Source organism: Globicephala melas, chromosome 16, assembly GCF_963455315.2.
Source record: "Globicephala melas chromosome 16, mGloMel1.2, whole genome shotgun sequence".
Lineage (NCBI taxonomy): Eukaryota > Metazoa > Chordata > Mammalia > Artiodactyla > Delphinidae > Globicephala > Globicephala melas.
In genome coordinates this window covers 48397294-48422490 of record NC_083329.1, presented here as the reverse complement: position 1 = coordinate 48422490, position 25197 = coordinate 48397294, and the positions used below count along the sequence as shown (strand labels likewise).

Sequence of the window (25197 nt, the reverse complement as noted above, 5' to 3'; positions counted from 1 at the left end):
AACTTAAAGGCTGTCAACTAAGAAGAAAACTGAAAAACTAAAAAGCAGCTCTAAAAACTCAAACGCAAAGAAGTCTTGGGTCATATTCAGAGGAGCAAAAGGATTAAAGCAACTTAATAAACACACCGAGGGCATGACTACTTAACCAGAAAACTACCATCCCTAATATGTGAGCTGCTCAGTTGACATTACATTCAGATGAGTATTATTAAAAACATGGGGAGATATAGTGTTTAACAAAAATTGGTTAAATTTTTATGTGCATATTCAAAGTGTGAAACTCACTTAAGTGACACATCATGTTTCCCATTAGTTGGCTATATCAAGTTCGTGAGACTTCCTCCTCCAAAATAGTTCAATAGATTTATGTTAAAGACAACATGTGTATTGAAAGTAGCAATTTTATTTGAGTTAAAATTATTTACAAAAACCCAAAGACATACTTCATGAAACTGGTACAAACTAGTTTTTTCCTGCCGTTGGCTTTTGCTCCAAAGATCACAGCTGAGAAATACTGTATAAAATAAAAATAGGATTGGATTCAAAAAAGTACTCTACCTTCTAATTTCCGATTGATAGTATTTACAGAAATATTTACAATGGAAAAAAAGGTTACTTTAAAACTTTAATTTGCAAGTCAGCCTCAAGTACCCTAAAATGCAGAGTTCTCTGAGGGTTAAAAACACACAAATGCACTGCGGTTGGTGAGGTGATTTCTCCCCCACCACTCCCCACCAAAATCTGCATCTCTATCAGTGCTTGACAATTAGTTATTATTTAAAAAACAAAACAAAAAAACTGTTAAACACTGAGGTAAATCAATTCTCAAATGATTACCAGTGTAACAGAAAAATGTAGTTCGCCCTGATTGTTCTTATCCAAATGTTTTATAATACCCCTTACCATCTGCCACAAGTCAGTTTGATCAACACTAAAAATCTCTTCCTAAATCCAATGAGTAATAAATATCAGTGTATTTTAAAATAATTTAACTAATTCAATTTTATGGATATCATTTACCAATAAGCTTTTAAAATAGTTTGCTAAGCTAGCTTTTATACTCAGGGCAAATACAACCTCAATCTTTCCCAAGTTACACTGGCATACTATGCTCTTACAAGGTGATGGGTGGGGTTTGGGGTGGGTAGGAGGAAGAAGAAAACAATTTGACTGGAATCAGTTACTTCCTTATAGATTTCCCAACAATCTGCATTATCAAAAATAGGAAGACAATAAAAGGCAGCCACTGCATTAAAAAACATTACAGGTGGCACTGATCCAAGAGCCCCAATTTGTCACTTTATACAAGGAAATAACAAAGTCTAAATGGGTAAAAATTAGACTTTCAGCTATTTTCCCCAATACACACCAAACTAATATTTTTATGGCTTCAAGTTTTACAAATCCAATGAAGAAACATAACTACCTGAAAGGTATTTTAATGTATTAAACGAAATCTCTGGAAAGCCTGTATTCAGGCCTGATCAAGAAAAAAGAAAAAATGTATTAACCAGTGGTCTGAACAATAATTAATATAATAAAAATTTGCAGTGTTGTGAAATTAAATACATAAAATGTGTTTTGTGTGTTCCAAACAACACACTGTTCTATGAACTAAAAGAATCTGAATGAAAAAAAGGATCTTCTCTAAACCAACAATTTAAGGCTTTGCGTTTATGCATTTGATCCTGTCACTCTTATAGAAGAATATACATGTTATCTGGAAACATGAATTCTACATTGGTGTTTTAGCTTACTTATATTTACTGTACTGAACATTAGAAAATATATCTAGAGAGTTCTCCCTCAAAACTTAATCATGTTTCAAGAGCCTCCCCTAACATTAAGGGTAAACTACCCTGGGTTTGTCTATTTTGCTTCATCCTTTTAACAGGGCACATCATCTTATATTCCCTCAAACTGTTATTTGTTTTCTTGCGTCTATAGCTATGACTCATTATGATATGATAATGAATATGGTCATGGTCTCAAAGGTGAAAAACAGTTTTGACAACCCAAACCAAATCAAGAATAAAAAAATATACTATTAATCCCTTGTGTCTTTGGATTCCATCTAATTTTAAATATAGACAGTAGTTCAGGGAACAACAACAAAAAAAATTCACAAAATTATTAAAAGCTTTATTTACGATCGGAATCATTCAACAAAAAAGCAAAAGCAAATGAGCCTGAAAAAGGAACTAAGCTGTTGTCTAGAATGTCCCCAGAACATTCGATACCTCAGTAGCTAAGCTGCCTTTGCACCTGGCTGGCATGACAACAGTGGCTCAACATACACAGCAGTTGCACTAACAGCAGCACAAATTTTCCCCTTAAAACTTGCCCAGAATAAAAGCAAGAAAACAAGGGGAGAGTATAAATTCTGCCAAAGTGTGTTTAAATACTGTGTGGAACTGTTAACAGCCTGAACCTTTTCCCTCATTTTTGATAGTTGCAGATTGATGTAGTAACTGTCATTTAGCAAATGCAGAATGCATGACGAAGAAGAAATCAGGTGGCCTTAAAAATCCACATATGAATGATACTGATGAATGTTCTTGGTATATCTTCAAGGACTTCTTTCGTGACTTTTCTTTGTCTAAGAATAGCTCCAGCATTACCGAGCACCTGAAGCAAAGGTAAAGCAGCTAGCAGTGTTCCAAGTATTCAATCACTCTAGAGATAGATTTCTGGCCTGTGGTTCCAACAGCACACTGAAAAGGGGAGGATTTGAGGTGGGGGCGGGGGGGAGAGGAAGTACCAATTAATATTTATCAAATTTTCAAAAGTATTGAATAAGAGCTTAAATTCTTTAGCTTTACTAAACCAAACAAACACTATGAATCAAAACAGATTGTGGCTTTGATAATACAGTATCAATATATTTGGCCATAATAATTCAGTTATCTTAAAGAAACAGAACACAATTATTAAGAGAATCTTTTTTTTTGCTTCTATTCACTATGGCCAAGTATTTGTATTTCTACTGTCATTAATGTATCATAATTAAAACCACAGAAGCTGCAATAGAAGCCACTTACAGTAAGATTCATGAAGCTCAGGAATTTTTTGAGCATCTCTGTCATTATTGAAAAGTCCCCTTCTGGCAGATACTCACGCACAGTGGTCACATTGATCTGAGGAAACATGGAAACATTGGTCAGGTGACACAAACCATAAGCTTGAACCTTGCACTGTGTTGTTGATTTTGGCACACACACCCTATTTCAAACTTCTACAAGGTCCTTGAACTCCTTGTAGATAGTAGTTCAAGGACCTATGTGATTTCCTTTTCCACACTCCTTAATTCTGTAAGTGTGTGTGTCCATTCCCTACTCTATCCCATTCTCAGAAAGAAAGGAAAAAAGGTAAAGCTGACAAAGGCTACAAAGAAACATGTGCATGTTTACTTTTGTAAATGCACAGAAAGATGCCTGAAATAACAAAATGCACTGTTGAATGTGTGTGTTGGGGGGGTGAAGGGTGGTGGAGATGGAAGGAGATGGAGGGAGAGGGAAGGAGTACAGACTTAGAATGTATCCAAAAAGCTGCTTAGGAATACAAAGAAAAAGATCAAAGAAAATTCTTAGTGTTCCTATGTAGGCTAGGAATTAACTGTATCTTTCCAAAGATAATATAATATTATCTATGAGAAGGAAAATGTAGGCAATGCCAGGAGAGAAGATTAAAATGTTTCCCTCCATTATTACCAAGAAGCAGCCAAACTATATATAAACCAATTTGTTGTAAGAAAAATAGATGGCCTGCTTTAAAAACTGTTTTATTTCAATATATTTTTTAAATGCTTTAAGCATTTTAAGTATAGCTCTTCTAAGGAGGCTCACCTGTAATAAAAAGCACATACAAAAAAATGTTGTCCCGAGTTTTGGGCCACAAGATGGGGAGGAAGTGGGAAGCTTCCGATTTGACTTTTGTTGATGGAGGCAGGGGAGGAAAGAGTACATATTATCTCTTAGGAAATTTGCAACCAATCCCCTCCTTCCAACTTTAACTGCTACTGGGTTAGATCTTGGAGCTAAAATCTTTAAAATACTTATATTTTTTAAATATACTGAAAAGTGGAGAGTATGTTATAAGGGCAATAGCTATGGTAACTAACTGCAGAGGTAAAGGAACGCTGGATTTAATGACATCTTTAACCAGTTTCTAGGAAAGGGACATGATAGCACCGTGGTGGGAAGAACAGTGGCTATGTTGTCTATGAAGAGTGCTCAATAGAAAAGTGTACTTCTATCATTCAGAATAAATGATGAGATCCTAGACTTTGAGTGAAAGCCCTCAACAACCCAAATCAAATCCTTTTCTATCAACACACTACAGAATACAACATAAAAAGTAGCTGAGGCATAGGAAGGAGAGCCTGAGCAATTTTTTTTTTTTGGCCGCGCTGCATGGCATGTGGGATCTTAGTTCCCTGACCAGGGATCGAACCCGTATCCCCTGCATTGAAAGGTGGATTCTTTACCACTGGACCACCAGGGAAGTCCCTGAGCATTTATTTTTAAATAGTGTGCAGCAGGTATAAAAAGAAAAGGTGTGAAATGGCATGGCCTATTAGGGAAATTTAGAAAAAGTACCCACAGGGTATGACAGATTTTAATATTGGATCAACTATACTTCAATAAAATAAAATTTAAAATAAGAAAAATTGGAGAAGCATTTAAGTTTGGAGTCTTACAGTAAACAAAGTCATCATTCCCTAAATGATGGTGAGTCAGGAAAGACTGATGAGAAAGGAGTTACATGATCAGATGTGCTCTTAAGGAAGTCAGCTATGGTGGCAGTGTGCAGGATTTCAGGAATGGAGAGTGTCGAGAGCAGCAAGGACAGAAAGACCAGAGAGAAGACTGACCATTGCAATGCACCAAGATGTATAGTGGGTAATGGAAAATGACACCAGGGTCTCCTGGGCTTCCTAAGCATGTTGTCCTTTACCATAAAGCAGCACTTAACTGCATATAACCACCTGCTTTCTTGTCTCTCCTCCACTTAAACATTGGGCAAACCAGTTTCTTTCAGATTTTGTGGCATCAGCTAGCTCTTTGGCGTTATAATCATAATGATTCCCAAGGCAACAAAGACATCCTGGGCTCTATGAATTCACAATATTGTTTACAACCTAAGGAACTTATCTCTTTAGAGACAGGAGAGAAACAGACAAATAGGAAATTATTAACATGGGAAAAAGATGGCCCTAAATAAATCACACCTGATAATTAATTTTAAGAATGATTATTTAAGAAAGAACATGATTGAAACCAGGTGTATACAAAATACAATACCTAAAAATCTTTAAATTTAAATAGCATACCCATTGTTTTTTTCTTTTGAGGGGGCGAGGGGGGAGTCTTCCTCCTTCCCTTTGCTTGGTATGTGTTTCTCATTTGTCCTTAATCTCCGGATTTTAAGGAAATAAGGAAAAGAGCTGAGCTGAAGGATTCAGGAAAAGGAATAAAGATTTGCAGAGACTCCAGAGCCACAGTAAGAACTCTGGTCTTGATCCTGAAAGCAGCTGTGCCAGCAAAGGCCACAACGAAGTGGGCTACTGTGCATTTAGATCTGAGCTGTCTATAATATAAATATGGAAGAGATGAACAAGAAGGAGTCAGAAAAATGCACAGGACTTAAGACAGATACAGGGCAATGCAGAAAACTCAATGGCAAAAATGAGGAAATAAGGGTAGGCTGATAGAAGCCCTTCATATCATAATTATGTTCTTCTAATCCTCCTATACAATACATCTCCACTCTTTCTTGCGTCCTGAATGCCCTTGCTTGTAAGGGAAAAAAACAACTCCTTTTTTTGTAAAATTTGGCTCTTCTACTGGGCCTTTATGTTAAAAAAAAAAAGAAAAAATCCACATGTCCCCGATTTTAAAGCAGACTGTCTGAACAGCCAGAACCTGTCCACTTTTGTGCTGATCCAGCCCAATTGTGTAGACACTCACATGCTTCTCATAGTTACATAATGATGATCTAAATCTCACATAGTAATCCCATTTTCCCGGCCAGTGAGTAGATCAAACAAAATCATGTGAGCTAATGTTGGCCAAGGTAAAGGGAAGTCTACTTTTTGCAGTGGGTGTGGAGAGGTCCTAGAGAAAAGAAACCATTGCTCTTACAAAGAAACAAAGAGGCCACGTTCTTCTGCTGGACATTATTTAACTAGATGAGACACATAGCCAGAGTCAGCATAGGGCCATGAAGAGAGCTAGCAAAGGATAAGACAATATGCAGAGGACAGCAGAGTTTAAGAATAGAAATTATGAGTCCTTGATGATATCACTGAGGCTAGACTTTTCCACCTTAAGTCAGCTGAGTGCAGGTTTTATATGATGTTCTTTTACTTCAACCAAAGACATGTGAAATCATTCCTCCATCAATCTGGAACTTACTCATCAAACCCAATATACTCTTACTTTGAAATGCACCTTCTAAAGCTCACCAAATATATAAATGTTTTTAGCATGAGGGGAAATAAATAATAATTAGGTAATGATGTGAAGTGATCGCAATGGAATCCTTTTAAGATACATAAAACAACACTGAACTTACTGGACTCTCCTGGCAGAGACACCCGAGAAGTAGTGCTGTGTATGAGGCCACAATGCAGTCCTCCATGTGTTTGCCAGCATGCTGAAGGGCTGAAAGTATTAAAACAAAACCGTAACAGCACATCCAAAAAAAAGCCCACAAGAAAACAAACGCCCCCAGGAAACCAACTGCTGAACATCAATAAATGGTGCTAGGAAGATGGGATATCCACACAAATTAACAAAAAAATAACACAAGTGGAAGAGGGACCTTAATTAAAAGCTAAAACCGTAAAACTTTCAGAAGAAAACACAGGACTAAATCTTTGTGACCTTGGGTTAGGAAATGGTTTCTTAGACATAACACCAAAACCACAAGTGACAACATAAAAAACAGATTAAGTTAGACTTCATCAAATTTAAAGCTTCACCATCAAAAAAGTGAAGACAACTCACCGAATTTACCTGCAAATCATGTACTTGATAAGAGTCAAGTCTCTAAAATACACAGAATTCTTAAAATTCAACAACAACAAAAAAAGACAACCCAATTTAAAATACGGGCAAAATTTCAAAACTCTAAAACCTTTAGAGGTCATATTATTTGGCTGCTTCTCTTTACAGATGAGTAAAGAACGAACCAGGGAGGAAAAGCAAACCTCCCCCACACTGCACATATACCTTCCTCACTGCTAGGAAGCCAAGGAAGAAGAACTATGAAAAAGCAAAGCTTGTCTGCACTGAACTAGAGAGGCCATAAAATAGCTAGATTATTACAACACACGAATTAAAAGAAAGTCTTGCAGGAAAAAAACCACATTACTTTTTTTAATACACCAGTCAAAATAAATATACCTTTATTGAGGTCAAGTTCTTCATCGTCCTCCTCCTTCTTATGTTTCTCTTCTGTACCATCACTCTTTTCAGTTGATACCCACTGTATTTCTCCACTTGTTTCTTGCCACTCTCCACTCTTATCATGCTGAGTGGTGGGAGCATCTTTGATCAATTCATCTGTTTTACTTTCTGCCAACTGTGCTGCTCGCTCTCTCTCAAGGAATAGCTGATAAACATCATTTTTGAAGATCATTAAAAGGATCACCAACCAACATGTATGTACCCAAATATAAGGCTCTATTTGCTTTTAAACATCACTAACCCTAAGAAGCATGCTGTTTGGTAAAAAGGGTATCAATAAAAGCCTTCACTCTACATCCAACTGAAGGCCAAAACAAAAATATAAATGCCACTGGGGTTCAATCAAGTGCAATCTACTGATGATGCATCCATTGTTTTTATGCATACATTGTTTTTAAAAATGAAAATCTTAACTCCTTCCCTTAATTTAGATAATACTGACAGGAAATTCAAGCAAAAACTACAAATTAAAGGTTAAAATTAAAAGAGTTAAAAATTCTTTAAACCTAAGCAGCCTGGATAAATTAACTGGAAGGAGGGAAGGAAGGACACTGAATAAAGCTACATAGTATTGGGGAAAAGCAACATAGCTTCTTTAAAAGAAATTTAAAGAAATAAACAAGAACCAGTGAAAGTAAAAGGCCAGTTTTCAGAGAGACTCAGAAGTGAATCTCAACTAGTATTATTAACAATAGAAGTACCGGGTGTGGAGAAAAGGGAACCCTCTTGCAGTGTTGGTGGGAATGTAAATTGATACAGCCACTATGAGAGCAGTACGGAGGTTCCTTAAAAAACTAAAAATAGAACTACCATACGACCCAGCAATCCCACTACTGGGCATATACCCTGAGAAAACCATAATTCAAAAAGAGTCATGTATCATTGCAGCTCTATTTACAATAGCCAGGACATGGAAGCAACCTAAGTGCCCATCAACAGATGAATGAATAAAGATGTGGCACATATATACAATGGAATATTACTCAGCCATAAAAAGAAACGAAATTGAGCTATTTGTAATGAGGTGGATGGACCTAGAGTCTGTCATACAGAGTGAAGTAAGTCTTTGAAAGAGAAAAATACTGTATGCTAACACATATATATGGAATCTAAGGGGAAAAAATAATGTCATGAAGAACCTAGGGGCAAGACGGGAATAAAGACAGACCTACTAGAGAATGGACTTGAGGATATGGGGAGGGGGAAGGGTAAGCTGTGATAAAGTGAGAGAGTGGCATGGACATATATACACTACGAAACATAAAACAGATAGCTAGTGGGAAGCATCTGCATAGCACAGGGAGATCAGCCCGGTGCTTTGTGACCACCTAGAGGGGTGGGATAGGGAGGGTGGGAGGGAGGGAGACGCAAGAGGGAAGAGATATGGGAACATTTGTATATGTATAATTGATTCACTTTGTTATGAAGCAGAAACAAACACACCATTGTAAAGCAATTATACTCCAATAAAGATGTTAAAAAAAAAAGTACAGTGCTCACTTCAGCAGCACATATACTAAAATTGGAACAATAGATTAGCCTGGCGCCTGCACAAGGATGACACACAAATTCGTGAAGTGTTCCATACTTTTTACAACTAGAGATTATCATACTAAGTGAAGTAAGTCACAAAGAAAAAAATACCATATGATACCACTTATATGTGGAATCTAAAATATGACACAAATGAACCTATCTACAAAGCAGAAACAGACCCACAGATACAGCGACAGATTTGTTGCCAAGGGGGAGGGGAGTGGGGGAGGGATGGACTGGGAGTTTACGGTTAGTAGATGCAAACTATTACATACAGAATGGGCGGACAACAGGTCCTACTGTACAGGACAGGGAACTACAGTCAGTGTTCTGGGATAAACCATAATGGAAAAGAATATGAAAAAGAATGTATGAATATGATAATGGAAAAGAATATGAAAAAGAATATGAAAAAGAATGTAACTGAGTCACTCTTCTGTACAGCAGAAATTAACACAACGTTTTAAATCAACTATACTTCAATTAAAAACAAACAATGGAAGTACAATTGTCAATGGAAGTATACACCAAAAAGTCTGAAAGGGAACACACACTAAAATCTTTTGCCTTCACTTACTTCCCTGTGCTGATACAGTGTTGAATGTACAGAAAGCATTTCATATATTTGCTGATACAATTTGGAGAAAATCCCAAGTTACTAATGACAACTACCTGAAAACTAAATGCCAAGTAGATCTCAAAAACTTGCTGAGTATATACAAGAGTGGTATGTAAACTTTAATACCCTTAAGAAAATAAAATTTAAGCTTTATATAAAGCAATATTTCTTAAAATTGGGTTCAAGGATCCCTAGGGGAACGCAAGATCCTTTCAGGGAGTCGGTGAAGTCAAAACTGCATTCATAAGAATATTAAAAGGTCAACTGACTTCTTTCATTCTCTCATGACTGTATGGTGGAGTGTTCCAGAATCTACATGCTATGTGATTATGTTATTGCTCCAGTGGTTAATAGAATGAGTGCCTGTATTTTACACTTTTCTCTGTTTTGATTTCTAATTTAGTAAATATCAATAGATAAAGCACACATAAACAAAAGTTCTTTGGAGTTCCCAATAATTGTTAAGAGTATAGAGAAGTCCTGAGATCAAAATGTTTGAAAAGAGAATGATGGGCTTCTAGTTATGACTCAGGAAAAGATCCAAGTTGTTGAAGATTACCTCAAGACACAGTTCAAGCACTTCTAGTTTCAAAAAGGCCGAAAGGATTAAAGGTTAGCAAAGGCTTCAGAAAAAAATGAAAAGAATGGTTCTCTATCACTTGTGAACATGTACAAATTGTCATTTAAGAAAATTACACAGGTAGCTAGGAACTGGCAAAAAGTAAAAACTGTAATGCCCAGCATTGTCAAAAAACAAAAACTCACATACGGTTTGGGGGGGAGTATAAATAGAGGGGAGAGGGAGTGTTCGGTTTTTGGGGTGGAGCGAGTTGGAGACATCAATTTTAAAACACATATTCTGACACAATTCCTAAGCCAGGAAATTATACTTTGAAAAGTACGTCCCAATATTTAGTTGCACAGATCAGACCAGTAAGTAAATGCTGGAGGACTTGAACCAGGATAGCGCTAGAACTTAATTCCTAATTTGTTGTTAATCATCTACCTTGATTCATAAACAAATATGCCTTGTTTCTGCTTTTTGCTAACAATGTCTAACAAGTGATTATAGTAGTTGAAAACAGTCAGCAGAGAAGTAATGGTATACATTCTAACCCAGTGTACCTCTCACAGAACTGGTGAGAGTTAGAGAAAGGGAGAGGGGAGGGAGGGGGGAGAGAGAAGATGCAACTGATCAAGAAATTGGACAGATGCAACAAACTGAAAGTGTTAGGTTTTAAATTGTTGCTTACCTGCACTAACGCCTGAACTGCGTGAACTTGTCCAGCTATCCTTAAACTATCATCTCCTTCTCCACTACAGAAGGAAGAATCAAAAGAACACGATGTTTCCATGTTGACAAGACAGTGCCGATTCCGAGCACTATACTCCACTAGATTTATCAGTAGACCTAAACCCTATAAAAATTAAAACATGCATGTTACCACAGGGAAGAATTAAAAGCAAATGAACACAATATACATAACTCTTACTGGCAGCCAGAAAACTAATCAGTGCTCTACCATCTACAAAGTGGTTAAAAACCAGTATATGATCTTCCCAAACAAAGATTTCACCACTTTTAAAAGTCACCACTTTTAGTTCTTATACTTTTTATTTTTACACAGGGCCCTTCATAGCTCTCTTTTGTACAATAAGAGGTATATTCATAAGGAATCAATTGAAACCCACAACATATTAAACAGCTGGTTCTTAAATCCAAAACTAAGATGAAGTTTTTATCTTAATAGATCAAGTACTCATTTCTGAAACAGTCACACTTCAACTCACCAGCACTCGAATATCAAATCTCTGCTCCTGAGGTAGGTACTTTGGAACCTGAAGCACACAGTTCATCGCTGTGCCAATCAAGCCATCCTGTTCTCCTGTTTTGGTGCTGCCCCATTCTAAAATGGAGAATGGGAAGAGTATGAAAATTGTTACTGATTCTTTATGACAACCAATACTTATTAACATGAATATTAAAAGTTAAAAACATGTATCTTGAAAAAAAAGTATAGCTATTCCTTTATTAAAATACATCGTTGATTATAATATTTCTGAGCCAAGCTACCAAGCTGGTTCTAAAAATATCAACTCCTAAAAGCAGTTAAATCTATACATGAATAAGTGAATTACATGATGGCAATTTAAAAATCACTACATCAAGACAAGAAACAAGGGAGAGGCTTCCCTGGTGGCACAGTGGTTGGGAATCCGCCTGCCAATGCAGAGGACACGGGTTCGAGCCCTGGTCCAGGAAGATCCCACATGCCGCAGAGCAACTAAGCCCGTGTGCCACAAGTGCTAAGCCTGTGCTCTAGAGCCCGCAAGCCACAACTGCTGAGCCCACATACCATAGCTACTGAGGCCTGCACACCTGGAGCCCATGCTCCACAACGAGAGAGGCCACCACAATGAGAAGCCCACACACTGCAACCAAGCGTAGCCCGTGCTCACCGCAACTAGAGAGAGCCCATGCACAACAACAAAGACACAACACAGCCAAAATAAACAAACGAAAGAGTAAAAAAAAAAGGGGGGGGGGATTAACTTTCTTAAACATGTAATACAATCTATCATTGAGAATATATGTAGAAAATATGACTTACCATTATCATTAGTTAAATTGAGTAACACCCCAATGATGGCTCTCATGCAGTCTTCCACTGCTTTGCCCACGTGATTAGTTACATTCTGGTGAGGCAGAGGCTTACTGTCAGGTAAGCATATACTGTTCTCAGCACGGTTATACTGCTTAATCAATTCTTCACAATGCTGTAATGCTCTTGAAGAGAAGACAAAATACAGACTATTATGCTAAACTAAAATAGTTACACTAAGAATTTCTACCTACTTCGACCTTAATGTTTTAAATCTGTCATAAGGACCACCCTGGTGGTCCAGTGGGTAAGACTCCGTGCTCCCAATGCAGGGGGCCCAGGTTCAATCCCTGGTCGGGGAACTAGATCCCACATGCATGCGGCAACTAAAGATCCTGCGTGCCAGTACTATGACCCGACGCAGCCAATAAATAAGTAAATAAATATTTTTAAAACATACAAAGAAAAAAGATAAATCTGTCATAAATGCTGCCAAATTAATTTTTTTCTACCCCAAAAGTTATATCAACTATCCAGTCATGTACCAAACATGTCTGATATCACACCAGGTGCTCAATTTTATTTTGGGAAAACCTGATAATATAAATTTTTCTAAGCAAAGTTAAAATTATAAAGTCAATGCAGAAGTTTATAACTATACTACCTACAGCTGTCCCCCATTTTACCAATCTCTCCAACATAACAGAACTACCACTACACCACTCCAAACAAGGTAAAACCTTTAAAAGCTAACACTGGACACTTCTGAATTTGATTTAATGTTTTTTCCTTTAGAATGTAAGCTCTTAGCAAGTAAAGTATATTATTTATATTAACAGTGCATAATAACCTTATGTAAATGGATGTTAAAATACTTCATAAACATCAGAGCAAATCATTTTTTTTAACATGAGGTCATTTAACTGACATGTCTCCTGGCAGACATACAAGGGTACCAGATACATCCAAGGACTCTCAAGATGCTACCCAAAATAACAAGGAAATGTAATTTTTAAGTGGGTCTAGTATTTCTCAAGACTCTCTTTAAATCACTAAGTCCATTAACTTAAAAAAGTCTATGAGAGAATGAGGTAAGCTGACTCTGTCAGTTGATTCTTCATGTATTATATACCACACAAAACCCTTAAAGAAAACTGTACTATATCTAATCCCCCTCTAGCTGCTCCTTAAAACACATCCTCTAGTGAGGAAGGTGTTCGTGTCTAACCTAAAATAATTTGTTTAGATGTTTGAGGATGTTCGCCAGAATTACCATGCCGTTACTGTTAACTGCCTTAAGTAGCACTGAGCTAAATCTGTTGGGAGGTGAGGGGAGAACAGTAAGGGTATACCATTTAATTGTTCAATATGCTATCCCTGCATTTATCAGGGTTCTACTGAAAGTTTCAAAAAGTCTTTCACAAACATCCAATTCTGACGTCTACTGCCACTTCTAAGACTTGTGTCAGCTCTTCTGACACAAGTTCCTAATCGCAAAGGTTCCTAACCTCCTTTTAGAAGTCCATTTGTCAGGGGTCATGAAGTATACAGGAGACGTTTTAAAAATAAGAAATAGATTTAACTTGCAAGAATACTCTTTGGTGAGGGAGAGTAAAACATGGTAACAAAACAACAACACATGCCTTAAGGATACTAACTGTGATACAAAATTTAAAGAGATGGAGGGGAAACCTACAGCTTAAAAACAAGTCTATTGGGAACTAGAGACTATTAGAAATTTGAGACTATGGGAAATTTGAATACTGACTGGATTTATGATAATATTAAGCAATTAATAATTTTTAAGAGATGAAAATGGTATTGTGGTTATATTTTTTAGAGTCCTCTTTTAGAGATTATATACTCAAGTATTTATGGATGAAATCTGTAATTTGCTCCAAAATAATGTAGAGGGGGGAATGGATAGGGTTATACATGGAAACAAGACTGGCCAATGTTTGATGATTATTCAAGCTGCATGAAGTGTACACTGGGGTTTATCAAACTATTGTCTACTTTTGTCTCTGTTTGAAATTCTCCAAAATAAGAACTTAAAAAACAGATAAACTTGAGTCAGGCTGTAGTGGACCTTTGATACTCTACTAAGGACTTTGAACATACATCCAAAGACAAGGGATCACAGAGATTAGGAGTTTGGGATTATTTTTACAAGACAGAAATCTGGGGAAAGTTAAACCCCTGTGGTATTATGTTGGAGAGGCTAGAGGCCAGAGTACCAGGGCAGAGGTATCAAAAACTAAAATAGACTTATTAGGAAGAAGCTGCTGTAATAAGCTAGAACCAGGACTGGAGACATACTTGGAAATTTTACACACACTGAGTGACAGCATTAGCCTAATGTCAAGAAAGTTGGGTGGAGAGTGTGAAATGGAGGAAGCTACATATAGATCTGGGGAAACAGGTATAAATAAACAGTAGAAAGCAGCTAGTCAACTTCATTTACAATAAAAATAAGGACTAATGCTTAGTGCTTACTATATGCCAAGCATTGTTCTAGACTTTACATATATATATAAAAACTCCTTAATATATATTGTATATAATATATATTATATACAATATACAAAAGATAGTTTAAAAATTTTTAGAATTAAAATATTATTTAAAATATATATCATATATAATTTAAGATACATTAACATATACTAATTCTTTTTATTGCAACAACAACCTTGGGTGGGTAGATACAATTATTACCCCTCTTCTGATGAACCTGTAAGTATTCTTGCCCAAGGTTATAGGGCTGAAGTTCTGAAGCTGGGATCCAAACTCAAAGTTATTCTGGCTTCAGAATCTGTACTCCTCTAACTTTTGTACTATACTGCACCACTTCTGGTTCACAGAACTTGACAGAAAGAAGTACTTTATGGAGGAAGGTGATACAATGGCACTTCCTTTATGGTCAATCCAAATGCTTTAAATAAATAGCATGACATTTCAGAAAAACTTACTTAGCTGATGAAACAATGAGTTGTGAATCTTTATATGCTATCAAGTAGCTTTGATTCTCTGGATTATGCACCGTTACCTAAAAGGGAAAATTTTGAAGTTTTGTGGCAATCCATAACATTCATTCATTCACACACAACACACAGTGCTCTAAAAGACATAAAGATGAGGCATAATTAGCCCTTGTCATCTAAGGGAATAACAACCCACATGTTCTAAATTTAAAATAATAGAGCTATAGCTTTTTTACAGAATGTAAACACCACTCTTATAATTGCTTGCTCATAATTAATATATTCTGTACTATACATTCACTGTAATGAACTACCAAGCACTTTAAATGTCAGAAAAGAGCAATCACTAACTTAATAAACTAATATTTTAAACTACTTAAGTAGATTCATTTAGAATTTTAAAAAATTAGATCTGTTTATCAAATGTACCTGACACTCTAGAAAAGGAACAATTTCAATTTCATCTGTGCCAGGAACTTTTCATTCACACTAGATTATTTTCCCATAGATGTTTCATAAAGTACCTAGCTAATCCAATCTGGTCAACACACAGTCTATGCATCCTGAAATTCACCGGCAGAATAAATTCTAATCTACACTGAACTGGGTTAAGTCATTCATAAAAGTCAAAGAACAAATAGACTGCATTACAGTTACAATTTCAATTTGGATTAACAAAAGTGAAACTCTAGGGATATGTAATATAAACTATGACAGTCTCACATACAGAGTCACATTTAAGATTAAATAATTTTCTCCAAATAGTTGTCCATACTTACACTTTCTAAGACTCGTAAACATCTCTCTGCTCCCCATAATGAGGCTACTAGTTTCTCTTCATCTTCATCTTTACTTAAATGATCCACACATTCTTTCACTAGGAGAAAAGAAATGGACATAAATTAGCATGTCTCACCACTTCAATACTTACCCCCTTTACTAACATTAAAAGCCATCTGTACACATGCTATGAATATGCTGGAACCTCTCCGAACACTGTTTATTCTAAGTTTTATAGTGTGAGATGCTGAAATTTACGAAAATCTGATTTATTATAATTATTTTATTTCCATAATTCCCCAATATCAAACTGTTAATGGCCTTTCCTTTAAAAGTTAAGAGATTTTCAAGATGCTACGAAAAGGAACAGACCTTTTCAAACTGATGCAATTATTCTTTGAAGTATGTAAATAGAATATTTTCCGCAGGCTTCAAATAATATATAAAAATGTTATACGTGTGTGTATATCATACCTTTATCTACAATATGATCCAGACCACCCAAAAGCCGTAGTTCTTCTTTAAACCAGTCTCCGGCTCGTTTAGAAGTAAGGGACAGTAATGTCTCCATAGCTAAATGCCCAGTCTGAAAATCAAAAGCACCATTAATGAATACTGACTCTTAGCAATAACTGAGGCAACACTTCTAGAGACTGCTTTTTTTAAAACGCATACTGCATGCTACCAGCCCACAGTAATACAGAAAATGCTTTTTTAAATAAAATTAAACATTTAAATTCTTAAGCTGAAGAAATGTTTTTAACCATTGGGTTGTTTTCAGAGAAAATCCATTATTTAAAGTAGTCTATCACTTGCCAGTTCAATAAAATATATACTGGTACCATCATATAAAGACTCAAGGGCAAATTGAAGGGTACATGTATTTTAACTGCAAATCAATATGTTGGATTAATTTACCACAAAGGCTGTAAAAAGTAATACTCTAGGAACAAGGTGTGGGTGTGTCTAAATTTTTGTCTGTTGGTAAAAACTGGTATCTTATTGCTTTACTTTGCATTTTTCTAATTGTAGCAAATGAGCTCGTATTCATATATTTATCAGTTAACTGTATTTCTTCTACTGTTAAGTCCCGTCAAATATTCTTTCCTTATTTTCTTGCAAAGTTGCTTGTCTTTTTCCTGTTGTTCTATACATTTTCTTATCTATTCTGAACAAAACTCCTTTGTTACTTTTAGGGTTTCAGATTCACCAGTTTTAAACTTTATACTACAGGGTTATTAGCAGCTTAGATATACATAATGTGGCCACCATGACAAAATTATATATAAATAATGATTCAGGACTACCACTAGAGGAAGCATAGAACAGTCAGAGCCATATTTATAAACCAGTTTCGGTTTTTCCTTCTCTTTATTTGCCTTTAATTATTAATCTTACTTTTTATTGTATTTCTTTTAAAAAACATAAAACCACCCACCAACAATGGGCAATTTGGTTCCTGTTGCAATAAAGGAACGTTAGTGTAACAAAAGAAATGCTTTAGTTAACAAGGCTGAAAAGACCTGGGTATCTTCCCAAAGCTTTTTCCTTTGAAAGATCCAAGTTTACATTAAGTCTTCCTGGCCTATTTGGAACTGCATATAAAATAGATATTCAGAAATGCAAAAAACAGACCTTATCAGTGAAAATCTTCCTATTACTGATTTAGAAGAGATTTTATTCTGTACCTTATAGATTTTACTCTATACTTTAAAAAGAACAAGGTTGATATCCAAGGTGACAAATATATAACTAGAATTCAACACTACAAAAACAAATTAAATTTTGCTCAATTCTCATTCTAAGTCCCTGAAAGAGTAATGTAATGAGATCGGTACAGGCAGGTTAGCACATGAGTCACAGAAGTGAAACTGAAGACTAATGAGGCTTTCTTTGCTTATGAAGATTTGATGTTAATATAGCAAAGACTCATAAGATTTTATGCAAAAAAGGGACTTGACTGTTTCTATAGGCATAAAAAGGACTGTTTGATATTTTAGGCTATATTCAGTATATAATAAGCTAGTAATAGCCTACAATTCAAACATTTTATTTGAAACTGGAATAGTCCTCAAAGCATTAAAGCACAACCAAATCACTAATCAGAATGCTATTCAGCAATTGTGAGCTCTCAGTTATTTGAATTATATTTTAATATTATAGTATTAATGTTTTAAAGTATCTTTCCATGGCAGATCAGGAGAAGCAATGTATTTCAAGGAAGAGGTTGAGCAATTAACGAAACAAACAAAATTAATGTGTAGGAGATAGTCACTGTATGAAACAATTCTACTGTTAAAATTTAAAACAAACACAATATCCAAGAATAGCTGAAGTTGGGGTGGGGGGAGGCAGGCATCCTAATATTAGCAACTGTGTGTTCTGGTTTTAATCATGTGAGTTAACTACTTAACACAGTATAACAAAGTTATTATCTGGTGTTTACCATCCTAATAAATTCCACAAAAGATGGAGAAAATTCAATGAACAAGTTTCCCATCATGTTATTTAAGAGCGAATGCCTGGAAAGAATCTAAATGTTCAATAATATGGGAGATGAACTAATAATAATAATTTTTAAAAGCTGTATTTATTCCATTATGCAAATAAAAATTATAGGCTCAAATTTATTTTATAGCATTAAAAATTAGTATATGTTGTAAAATTGTTAAAAGTAAATAAAAATTATGAATATATTTTAAAAGCAGTATACAAATAGTTTGGTGAGGTAGAAAGATTGTTTAGCCACACTTTGAACATAACAGCTATTTTCTAATTTTAATAAGTGAAAGTACTGAATACGTGTCAATTTTGTATCCTGCTTTTTAATGTTAACTTGCTTTACCCCTCAACCCTCCACTCTACCTGAATCTATTCCCTACTCTACCTTAACTAAACAGAGCAATAACCCTAAGTTCATATGTGGGTAGCACAAAGCATTCTGTAATTTTCTGAGGCAAATGTCTTCAGTTGTCAGTTTAGTGGGCAGTCGAAAAATCAATGTTTATATAGTTCAGATGTTGGAAATATCTGAAAGTCAGGTATATATAAATAATCTTATTTTTTCAAAACGACAAGGCCAATTCATCTTCTACTGGCCTACTAGTCTTTGGGGATTCTACAAGTTAAAAAAAAGCCAGAGGAAAGTAGAACTAAAATCAACCAAAGGCAACATAGTCATCTTGAACTTAGGGAGTTGTATTGAGCATAAGGGTAGCCATGGCCATGACCCTGAGTATGAAGGACACTGCTTGACAGAAGGGCAGGTGCCTAGGAATCTTCCAAGTCTTGGTGCCTTGCAGCAGTTAATCAGACATCGTAAGATACTATGGAATAAATGAATGCTCATTGAAACTGGTTCTTTCTGAAGATCCTTTAAATCTTTATTCCTGAAACCCACAGAGGGTTAAAAACTGAAGTTCCTAATAGCCTAAATGTAGTTTCTACGCTGGAAAAAAATTTTTTTCAAAAGGGAAGGATTAGGCAAAACACAATAAAAAATTTACTGGGAAAAGAAATCTAAATACCAATGGGCCAAGTTTAGGAATTTCAGGCAGGGAACAGAATTATGCTCAGAGCTAAACCTTAGAAGAATTTGCCAAATTGTAAACCAAGAGGTTAAATGATTTGTCCAAAGTCATACAGCTGCTGTGACAAATTAAAAACTTTCTGAAAGTAATTTTCATTTTACAATAGAAGGAAGGAACCCACCGTTATATTTTCTAGATCAAGGTGCTTGTTGTGTACAGTTTCACAGAGCCTTCGAATTTTTTCTTTTATTTTGTTCATGTCTTTTTCATTCAGCAGCTTAGCTGAAGAAGCATCTTGTTCCAGTTCTAGAAGTCGAATCATTAGATCTAGGCTAGCTCTATCAAGATCCATGTTCAAACGATCTCTACTCAGTATGTACATGAGGGCAGCTGTACAAAGGGACAGATTCTTCAACGGACCCCCCGCAAAAAAAAAAAAAAAAGTTAATGTAAGCAATTAGTGACAATTTCAGGAAACAAGACTATTTTGACATTTGTTCATATGTTGGAAACCTTGAAAATGTTTTATTCAGTGAAAACCTCACTCTTAAAATATTCTAGGGAAATGTGAATTAAATAAATACATAAATAAAGCACCACTGCTTAAGATTTTCCTTTCTACAGACCTTCCCTATATGAACGCGCCACAGCTAGAAGCATTTAAGTGGAATTACATGTTTTTGGCCATTCTGTGCTAAATGAAGAGTTTACAAAACCTTTTTTCAGATATATAATCCTATTTTACAATACACTTCACTCTTTGTCCTTTATGATACAGTAAAGTCAAATTTCCATTTAAAATCAATAATGTAGAGACTTCACTAGTGGCGCAGTGGTTAAGAATCCGCCTGCCAGTGTAGGGCACACGGGTTCGAGCCCTGGTCTGGGAAGATCCCACATGCCACAGAGCAACTAAGTCCGTGTGCCACAACTACTGAGCCTGTGCATAACTACTGAAGCCAGCGCGCCTACAGCCCATGCTCCACAACAAGAGAAGCCACCGCAAATGAGAAGCCCACGCGCCGCAAAGAAGAGAAGCCCCCGCTCGCCGCAATTACAGAAAGCCCAAGCGCAGCAACGAAGACCCAACACATCCAAAAAATAAAAAAAACAAAAACAAAATCAATAATGTAAATGTGTTTTAAAATCTGTATCAGAAACTTATTTTTTTCTTGTAAAAATAAACACAGCTGGGTTTGTGTCAATACATAAAACTAGGATGCTCAAATAAACATATTTAGACTCATTTCTTTAAAATAAACCTATCAGGTATGGTTGAACCAAGTAATTTTTTTAAAATCATTAATATAATGTGCTCTCAAAATCATTCAGATCTGGTAGTTAGCACACTCTGCTTATAATAAAATCTACAAGTACTGAAGGTGATATAGGTAAGCATTAATATAACAAAGAGGTCTATGTTTGAATATTCCAACATTTGAGATATTACTTTTTTTCCCTCCTACATATGTATTTATTTTTATTGAAGTATAGTTGATCTTACACTTATTTCAATGCACAGAAACACAATTAACTATCTAAAGATTTAAACTTTGAATCCCCAAAATTCAGACTAGGTGACTAATTAAATGCTTACACAGCAAAATATATTTGGAAATAAGGATGCCACAGTACAGGACTTAGGAGATCCACTGCCCCTAAGAACACATATTAATGCCTTGGTCCTCTCATAACTGCATAAGAAAGCAAATTAATTCTTAGTTCTCTTCTCCCTCATTGTTTTGTACCTGCTACAACTTGGTAATGGAGTTATCCTCACTCGGGGTTAAGTATACTGATTTCAGTTTCAGAAGACTCAATATTAGATTATGTCACCTAATCTGCACTTGGAACATAATTTCCCTGAACAAAAATATAATAAAGCCATCTCAAAATATCACTATTGATGATTAATAATGATTTTTTTCTAACTTTGAAAATGTTAAACCCGATTTTTATATGTAAATACGCTTTATTTTTAAGTGTCAAAGTCATAATGAAAATGAGGATATGATTCCATTTCACAGTGGGATTCAACATCCAGACAGAACGCTAAAAAAAAATTAGTATCAAAACTTTTTTTTCATGCTATTATCATCAAAAACTAGTAAAAGATTTTTTTTCCAGTACTTTCTGATTTGAGGAAATCAGTACTTACAGAATTAAATATCCAGTATGGCATGGTATGTTAGCTACAGTATCCAGTATGGTATGGTATGGTATGTTATATAATGGTTAATAGGATATACTGACAAGTTAAGGAGGAAAAATGTCATGAGAAGATAATCTTAAATGATTTATTAAGCAAGAATTCTGGCATTAAGCTCTAAATATTTAGCACATAAAACTAACTCAACCCATAATGAGAAATATTTACAGATGAATATCCAATGAAGGTTGGTTTTTTTTCCTATTTTGGTCATGCCACACAGCTTGTGGGATCTTAGTTCCCTGACCAGGGATCGAACCCAGGCCCCTGGCATTGGAAGCTCAGCGTCCTAAGCACTGGACCACCAGGGAACTCCTGAAGGTATTTCTCAGTAGCCAAATAAACTAGAATTCTAAAATAATGCTTCTCAATCCCAGAAACTTAAATACCTGATGATGCTGGGAATCATCCAAGGTTTTAAAGACCATTGCTACCATTCCATGTGCTCTCAGGTGCATTCGAAAACTGGGCATGGCACATTTAGTAGCCAAGCTAATAACACTAGAAGAAAATAGACTAGGTTAAGGGGGCTGAAGTTTTTTTATTTGCGTAATACCAAAATAAGCAAAAGGGTGCTCAGGGGTGGGGGTGTATGTGTGTCAAAGCATTGCCCATGCAGATCACAATATTAAAAACACGGGCAAAGCAAGTTATTAAAAATTTACTGATGTGATTAGGTATGCTATATAAAAAATATGAATAACCCATGATCATCTTCAGTGTTTTCCTTACATTACTACTACCATTAAATGAAAAGCAAAAAATCTCAGCTACCTTTCAAAATGCTTCTGATCCATAAAGATTATAAATATCTAATTGGACATATTCCAAATGACTAGATAACTCAATCAAACCAAAATATTCAATCCATTACAGTATGTAAAAGATGATCCAAATCAAAACATGCTTAAATTAAATCAAATCTATCACTTGCATGTGTAAAATCTGGGGCTAAAAGTACTTAAAAGATTCTTTGGCATAACACTCTTTTAAGCATCTGGAAACTGAAGCCTATGCTGTGCTAAAATGCTGTATCATCCAACTTTCCTTTGTGCATGTAGAATCAAGTCCCTTAAAAGAAATCAATCACATTTTAACATCACTGGCTATAACCTACACCTATGATAAGAAAAATCACAAATGTTTGGCTCTAATGAGCTAGAAAATTTTAATGAGAAAGCATGCACACAATTTTCAAATATAAAAATAAGATCTTACCTAAGGCAACGTGTGTTTAGAGGCTGAGTGCTCTTTAAGCCACTTAACAAGTACTCAATGTCATCAGTGAACTCTTGATTTTCACCAAATTCCACCACATCATTGAAGTGCTTCACGTGCTGAACAACAGTATACAACTGCCAAGAAAAAAATATGTCCACCTCTTTTGTAACTATGAAGTAGCATATTTAAATATTTAAAGCACTTCCTATGCTTTATTTAAAAGTGTATAAAATAGTTTATTAGATGGCAACCAAAAGAAATGTTTTAAAAACATGGGTAGTAGTAGGACAAGATAAGTTTGTGGTTCAAAACTGAGTATCAGTATACTGATATGTGTTCAAGATATTAAAAGGCTAAATTACATACGAAATTCTATCCACGTGCAGTAAAACTGTATATGGCTGCTTACTTCTTTGTCTTCTTTTCTGCATTTCAGTGCAGTAACTATATCTTGGTAGGGCTGAGTAGGTATTGTCACAGTTTTTATCACTTTGGGTGGTGGTGCAGGAGCCTTAAAAACTCCATCATCTTTTTGATTTTGCTCCTTTGAAGACAGCCTCACCTATTAATAAAGGTATTAAATTAGTTGTTCTAAATAAATATATAAAAATAGTAACATCTCATCTACTTGGCAAATTTAGCTTAAGAGTAATAAAACCCCTATTCTCCCCCTCAAAGGTAGGAGGAGGCCTCTGAAAGGTCACAAGGGATACTTTAAAATTCCATGCACTACAAGATAAGACTCATATGTATTTTATTCACAAAAGAACCACTCAGGAAGTTATTCTGGTCTTTTTAACTTTACATTTCATACAATTTGTTATCATCTCCAGGACCATTACAAGGAATAAAGAACCACCATTACATACATAAATAGCATTGATAAGCAGCTCAGGACAGACAGGAAAACTACAATAGATAGACAAAAGAATTTTTTAAGTACAGGAGTCCATAGTTTGGGGTAGGGGGAAAAAGCCATAATAAGAGCATGGTATATAATTACTAATATACACAATAATGGTTTAATACTAGTGAAAGTAGTTTAATATGTCAAGAAGACATGGAACTGTACATTACATTTTAGAATGATCTCTATCCCTATTTTTTGTTGTTGTCTATAAAGAACTCATTCCTTGATAGCTCCAGATGACTGAGGTGTCACCATTAATCTGTAAGTATTAATGCATGGTCCTACCAGTTATTCTGAAAAAAGTAATTTGATAAGAATCTTTTTCAAATGTGTTTTGAATTGAAAGGTATTACTGGAATGCAGGAAAAAGTTCTGCTCTGAAAAACAAATTAATCACTCAAAGACACTTTAAGATCAATGTAGGATATAATTTATAATATAGCTTTTAATCATTAATACAAACTTGAAATATGTAATTTATAATATAGCTCTTAACAGTTAATAAAAACTTCAAATAATTTACCTTTAAACACTAAATACTATAATTCCATAAAATGTCAGGAGTGAAAAAGTAGTCCAATATTTTTTAAGGCTTTCATTTATAACCGAGCAACACCAGAATTTGTTATCCTGTCCACAATCCTTACTTTTCCAATGAGTTAAACTAAAGCCACTAAATTTTAGTGAGGAAGTTGAAAATAAACTGTTAAACAGAAAAGCCAGAGACTTTCAAATTATGAATGAAGATAGCAACTGTTTAATTTAAAATTCATTACACAAACATGAAATTAAAAAGTACAGTTCACTTACTGTGACACTCTGAGGTTTTACTGCTGGTGGCCCAGGTAGTTCTTCTGAATCTGGATGATTCCAATGCCTGGCATTATATACAGCTTTTGTAGGAGACTAGAGAAATGAGAAAAAGATCAACTGTTTCCATCTTACTTTGCATCCTTATAAAATTACCTCATTTTAAAACTAAAACTAAAAATCATAGAGAGTAATTTAAATACATAAATATATATCCTAGACAGAGCAGGATAAACAATATCTGGCTTATACTCCCACCACGCTCCCATGCCGATGGCAGACATGGAGTCACAGTGCTATTCTGACACAAAATCAACAATCAGTGTTCCGGACAGTCATTACCAACCAAGAAAAGCAATTAAACCTCTTGCCAGGCTTATATTAACTTATAATTATATTAACTAATCAATATAGTTAAATTCAACCTGTTCTTTATTCCTCGTAACTGCTGATTCATGCCCCACGTTCTTCTAACACGGAAAATAAGGCAGGTTATGACAAGGGATAAAAGTCCTTATTCATT

The 25197-nt window shown here is 35.3% G+C and overlaps 1 protein-coding gene and 1 pseudogene across 2 annotated transcripts in view; one reads left to right on the top strand and one right to left on the bottom strand.

Annotated features, from left to right (window-relative positions):
- Window positions 1-383: 383 nt before the first annotated feature.
- WAPL (WAPL cohesin release factor) overlaps window positions 384-25197 on the bottom strand; it is a 75884-nt gene continuing 51070 nt past the window's right edge. For both annotated transcript variants that reach the window (XM_030862800.3, XM_030862799.3), the window contains exons 5-19: window positions 24675-24770; window positions 23364-23516; window positions 22952-23088; window positions 22123-22234; window positions 19706-19933; window positions 16469-16580; window positions 15994-16091; window positions 15203-15279; window positions 12240-12415; window positions 11419-11534; window positions 10881-11045; window positions 7410-7617; window positions 6577-6665; window positions 3042-3137; window positions 384-2714 (exon numbers count right to left, since the gene is read on the bottom strand). In XM_030862800.3, the coding sequence (XP_030718660.1) occupies window positions 2649-2714; window positions 3042-3137; window positions 6577-6665; window positions 7410-7617; window positions 10881-11045; window positions 11419-11534; window positions 12240-12415; window positions 15203-15279; window positions 15994-16091; window positions 16469-16580; window positions 19706-19933; window positions 22123-22234; window positions 22952-23088; window positions 23364-23516; window positions 24675-24770 (1929 nt within the window). In that variant the 3' untranslated portion in view covers window positions 384-2648. The remainder of the gene's footprint in view (window positions 2715-3041; window positions 3138-6576; window positions 6666-7409; window positions 7618-10880; window positions 11046-11418; window positions 11535-12239; window positions 12416-15202; window positions 15280-15993; window positions 16092-16468; window positions 16581-19705; window positions 19934-22122; window positions 22235-22951; window positions 23089-23363; window positions 23517-24674; window positions 24771-25197) is intronic.
- On the top strand, window positions 8965-9064 carry LOC115856495 (U6 spliceosomal RNA; annotated as a pseudogene).